The 5,983-nt window shown below is 43.8% G+C and overlaps 1 protein-coding gene across 1 annotated transcript; it reads left to right on the top strand.

Annotated features, from left to right (window-relative positions):
• Positions 1–537: 537 nt before the first annotated feature.
• PtA15_17A72 (uncharacterized protein) lies at positions 538–1,041 on the top strand (the record flags this gene model as incomplete). Its single annotated transcript, XM_053164577.1, has 3 exons — positions 538–690; positions 771–880; positions 939–1,041. 3 exons carry the CDS (start codon positions 538–540, stop codon positions 1,039–1,041), a joined length of 366 nt encoding a protein of 121 aa, XP_053028146.1.
• Between the last annotated feature and the right edge of the window lie 4,942 nt (positions 1,042–5,983).

Here is a 5,983-nt window from a genome sequence, read left to right as displayed (position 1 = left end):
TTGTGTGCGCGGAAAAAAGAGGGAAGAGAACCAATGTTTGATTTGCATGACAATGCTATGATATAAATAGACTATGTACATGCAACAGACTTGTGGATTTGAGATAAATGAATAAGAGACCAAAATGAATATGAATACTATCACCAGTCTACAAATGAAGTCAGACTGACTAACACAATCTCTACTACTCAAGGTTCAAAGACTACAGGGTGTGAGAAGGTTGTACTATTTAACTTACTATTGATGCTAATGATTGATTCTATACAAAGAGGAATTCATTCTGAACAACATGATTTTTGGGATAAGTAAGAGAGAACATCAGAAATTCAACACCACCCCGCCTAGAAATTCCCAGAAACCATCATCACAATCTGCCGTTTGTCATAAGCCTATAGTTTGCTGAAATACTCTGGGATATATTCACAGTTCTGTAATGCTTGTGCAAGGGAAATCAAGCGCTCAAAGAAGTACTGTGCGCTGGCCAAGCTGGAGCCTGGGTTGTGCGTATTGGATCTGCGCAAGGTTTGATCATCAACAATGCCAGAGTCCGTCGACAGCCCTGCTAGCGGCCCGCAGAAGGTCCACATCAACCCTCGCCTGTTCAATGAGAGTGCAGGGATTGTGAGCGGCAGCGCTTTACCGGCTGCTCACAGTACGGCCACCCGTCCACCAAGAAGTCAATCATTCCCTGTAGACAACAAAGGCGATTACTGCAAGGGCAAATGCGCCGGGGCTTTCATTTGCCCTTGATTCGTGTCTCTCTCCTCAAGTATTACGAAAGGACGCCCTTCCAACCGCCCATCACTTTCCCCTTAGCTTCCCCTCTCTCGTCCACCCATCACTCCCATCGTCAGCCACGTTACCATCGCCACCAAGTCCAGTGAAGGCCGGGGACACTGCGAGTTTGGTCTTTGAACACATAGACTTCTTCCTGACAGCAAGGGCTTCTCAACCACCCAAGACACTGTTGCCTTTATCTCCCGTCTATACTTGACCTTCAACCGGCAGCCTGGCACCGTTGACATCCCTTATTACCAATGAATCTTAAATGTTTTCTTTTTTATGTTCCCTTTTTCCCTTTTTCAAATGTTTTCTTTTTTTCTTTTCTCCCTTTTTTCAATGTTTATTTTTTCATTATGTTATCCTTCCTTGTCTCTCCACCAAAAATGCAATGCAGTGCGTGGTGCCATATTTTGCTATATCTTGATCCGGCGGATTCAATCCGCTCCGTACCGGCGACCCAAGCCATGCCACCCACAACGGCCCACCTGAACCGGTGGAGCCCACCAATGAGCCACGTGGAATCCATGGTTTCAGACAGTGTTTCCATTCATGGGCCCAACACTTCAGTCGGGATCACGGTGATTCCTCGGGGAGCCCACACATCAAGTACATGTGGGCCCAACCTTTCCGTCAATATCACAAGGAGTCCTCGGGGGGGCCACGGGGAGCTGAAAGCACTCATGGAATCCTTGGGGGCATCACAAGGTGCCCTTGTGATGCGGTTGGTGATGCCCACCAGGGTGTGTGGACCAAATGCCGCTGGTCCAACCTCGCGCACCCCTTCACCGTGGGATCCACGTGGATTTGTGGTGGGCCCCATGTGGAGGGACTCCCCGGGTGTAGAGCCCATTTTCTGCAGGAGATATCGTAACTCCAAATTAGATATCTGCAACTAGCAGATAACGTAACTGTAAAGGTTACGTTACCCTCAGAGTTATCCATTTGGAGAATCTATCTGCCCACTGCTGGTGTTCCGGATCAGCTATATATAATTTGAAAGTTAGCTGTTGTGGGCTGATTTGTCAAGATGGCCGACTACTCCAGCCAGTTCCACCCCCAGACCAACCTGTGTACACATACCATACTGGTTATGAGAGCCTTGTGTCAATTTTGGGGTCAAGAAGCCTATTTGAAGTGTCTGGGAGGATAAATTTTAACCCCCCATTTTGCAGCCAACATTTGAGAGGCCCACTGCCCTAGAGATGCAAACTTCCTGTCAGTCTGGAAATGCAGATCTGAGATTGCAGATTTCAGATTTCACAGTGAATTCTTGGTCCCCAAAGCTCCCTGAAGTGATCAAGATTCCCCTTCAAAATCTGGAATTCCAGATTTATTCAAAGTCAATGGGAAGTCCTCCATTTATGGTATGCTTGTAGATGGGCCACAGAATAAAAATCTACTGTTAAGATTTAGACTCAGAAGTTTAAGATTTAGACTCAGAATTTGACAACTAGTGCGAGGCAAAGAGATGAGCTGGGAGGCTCGAGAGAGAGAGGGCAGTGAGGGAAAGCTCACCGGATGCAGCTCAATGATGGTGCGGGCAATGAGAGGAGTGGACCAATGGTTGATTGCTGTGGACTAGGCTAGTTAGATATAGGCTATGTACACATCATCAACTTGTGGGTGAGAGAATAATAGATATGAAAGACGATGAATAGGAAAGGAAAGAGCCTGATGAAATCACAGGTTGACCAGACAGGTGACATACAAGCAATCACACAGAGCACACGTAAAAGAGAACACAGTAGAAGGAAAAGCTAATCAGCTAATCTAGGCAGGGAACTATGTCACAAGGCTAGTACGGCGAGAGATAGCATGACCAATCTGAAGGAATAAGGTGAATGGGCATAAGATGTGAAGGTGATCTAAACAAGGACTGGGAAGAAAAAGAGACAGAAGGAAGTAAAAACTCAACATTTACCTTCCCTAGACTTACCATCATACTCCAAGTAGATCCATGTAAAGGGTGTTCAAATTTGAAATCACAAATTTTTTAAAACGTAAAATCATCAAATCATGGCTCTACGTCTTTGACTGTTTGCAGGGTAGTAAATATTTATTTTCAGCTTGGCCTATGGTGTTTTGATTTTATGCAATTATTCAGTTCTGAACAACCTTTGGGAGTTAGATGGTAGAGATGAATTTGTCAAAATTGATGGTCAAAATAGACAGAAATGGAGTTAAATAATCACAAGAATGTTGAATAAATAAATAATGAAGACCATTACATTGTTGAAGAAGCACCAATAATATAACCTGACATAGAATATTATCAAGTTTGATTTTGATTGTGCTTTTATTTGATGGATGTTGGAATTCCAAAAGGAAATAATGTACAAGAATTGATATGCATGTATTGTTGTTTTTAAACCATGAACCTGATAATTAAAAAGGATTATCAGCTGGCTGTATACACCTTCTTGTAGGAATCTCTTGAGCTTTTAAACTCACCTGTTACAAACTAGAGCTTAGCCAAACACCAAATCACTACAACCATAACCACAGCCACAGCCATAATTGCAACTTTATCACAAGTGGTTAATTTTTTGAAACTTTTACAATGATCAATATCTGCAGGACTGGGAGCATTTGCAAGTGGTTGATATGATTGATAGAGTTTGCGGTTATATTGAAATTTGTCATTCCATCTTGAGGGTACCATGTATGGAGCTGGTGCATGTCCAAATGAAGTGTGTTGAGGAATGCTGGAAAGCCCAGTATTCCCAGTATAAGTGGCAAATGCACAACTAATGAAAAATAATTCTAATCCTAATATGTTTAGCTTGAGCATACTTGTAGCTTTAGATTAAGAACATAGATGTACTTGGGGAGTATTTTTTAGTTGATAAGGTTGGATTTTTTTGTTATCAGATTCCTGAGAGAATTAGAAGTACCAAGGGATTTTTTTAAAGAATTGAGTTGAAAGATAATCTGGGATATTGGATAATCTCTTTCAACATCCCTGAAACATCAATACCATTTTTTGTAGAATAATTTTAATCTAAAATGGTCCATTGCAGAGACTTGCCTCATGATTGAGAATTACTCCTCAGTCTAAAAGAATCAAAAGCAGTCTTTCTGGGACATACATATAATGGCCCTACAATAAATTTTGATTTATGATTACCTATTATCTAATTCTCATCTGGCTCAAACAGTTGACATGCAGATAGAGGCCCTCATCAGAGTGAAATGTACACACTGACACAAATTGGGTGAGAGGTGGAGATTTCAACAGCTAATGGAATTCACAGATTACTAGCAGGATTTTTTGGTCTGTTTTTTTTCATTTCTCTATCATGTACTCAGTTTAAACTTCTCAGAACCACAAAAATAGCCAACCCAAGCAAAATTGTGATAAAAAAAGATGAAAGAAATGTAATTAAATCAAAAAATGTGTGCCCTGGTGGCTGTTAAAATCCTTTGAGAGTGCCCTGGTAGTTGATGAAATGAAGAATTCCCAAATCAAACAGAGAACAGTGGTGGTTTCACCAGTGTGACACATTCAACAAGCAGAATTTTAAGCTTGGTCTGAAGCAATCAGCTTGCAAATTGGTGTTTTTTTTGCTGTCAAGGGTGTTTGGACCATCCTTCCTGAATTTTTTTGTACCAATCTAAGTTCACTAAAACCTGTAACTCATGGAACTTTGGTTCAAGGGTTTCCCCTCATCAAAACCAAAAAAACCATGAGTTTTAACTCAGTAGGGCTGGCGCGAATCCCGCTAACCAGTACCCTAAGCCCCCATTGCCTTTGACACTCCCCTGTGGCTTTAAAGTGCCTAGGTGGGGGAGCGTGGGGGAAAACCGTTGGTGAAAATGGAGGCCCTATTTATATTCTTTTCTACTGGAAGGTCTTCCTTCCAGTTGGTAGGGTTTACAGCCCTTTTGACAGGAAGGGATTCCCTCCAGTCAGATAGGCTGTAGAGCCTCTTCGCCTGAAATGATTTACTTCCGGTCAAAGAAGCTGTAGAGCCCCTTCAACCGGAAGGGAATCCTTCCAGTCGAAGAGGCTTTAGAGCTCCTTTGACCGGAAGGTAATCCTTCCAGTCGAAGAGGCTGTATAGCCCCTTCGACCGAAAGGGAATCCTTCCAGTCGAAGAGGCTGCAGAGCTTCTTCGACTGGTAGGGAGTCCTTCCAGTCGAAAAGGCTGTAGAGCCCCTTCGACCGAAAGGGAATCCTTCCAGTCGAAGAGGCTGCAGAGCTTCTTCGACTGGTAGGGAGTCCTTCCAGTCGAAGAGGCTGTAGAGCCCCTTCAACCGGAAGGGAATCCTTCCAGTCGAAGAGGCTGCAGAGCCCCTTGGACTGGTAGGGAATCCTTCCAGTCTGTCAGGATTCGGGTACATCCCCGAATCAGAGGAAGCGCAAGGCTGATAGACCTAACCCTATTGGGGACCAAGGTGAGTCCGCGCGACCTCCAGGTGCATGCAATATGCATGTCGCCCTCAGGCGGATGAAGCAGGCTAAAGCTCATTCATCCGCTCCCAATCCTTTAGCCACGTCAGCAACCGACGAAGCGCTCAAGCGACCCAAACAGGACAAAACACCTATCAGGTATGTGAGTCCGTTTGGGATAGCCTCAGCTAGGACAGATGGAGCTGATCAGAGCATCTTTACGATCTCGCAGCCCACTCGCATCCGACACCATAGACCAACAAGGTTTCAGCCTCAGCAATAGAATCTCTAACCCCAACAACGGAGGTAAGATTATCGCTGTAGTGCCATAGTCATAAATGACTTTAGACTGACGGTTGTTCTTGTGCACAGCAACAGACAACCGCGGTCCCAGATCCCTCCTAGCTTGTATCGGTGAATCTTGAGGAACAAGACCCACGAGCCTAAGTAAGATAAATCTTACTTATCAGTGCATTCAACGGAGCGCAATCACTGACAAGATAAATCTTGTCAGCTCCCAGAACCCAAAGGTTTCTCCAGCTACACAGTAGCACTTTAGATTTACCAAATCTTATTCTTTCTCAGTACTGAGCGGATCTGCTCTTAGGTACACAATTTTTTTCCATTTCCATCTCTGTCTCAAAGATTGTTGGATTGACCATTCACTTACAAGAAATGAAATAACCTCTTAGTTGTGCAAAATCTAACAGATTTACAGTCTTGATCGCTACAACCAACGATCTCAACCGCAACTAAGAGCAGACCGCGATGGCTGGCACTTGACAAAATCCAGCGGCTTCAGCTTCC

The sequence above is a fragment of the Puccinia triticina genome, chromosome 17A (assembly GCF_026914185.1).
Source record: "Puccinia triticina chromosome 17A, complete sequence".
Taxonomy (NCBI): domain Eukaryota; kingdom Fungi; phylum Basidiomycota; class Pucciniomycetes; order Pucciniales; family Pucciniaceae; genus Puccinia; species Puccinia triticina.
The sequence above is the reverse complement of the archived record's forward strand: the minus strand, read 5'-3'. Positions and strand labels throughout refer to the sequence as shown.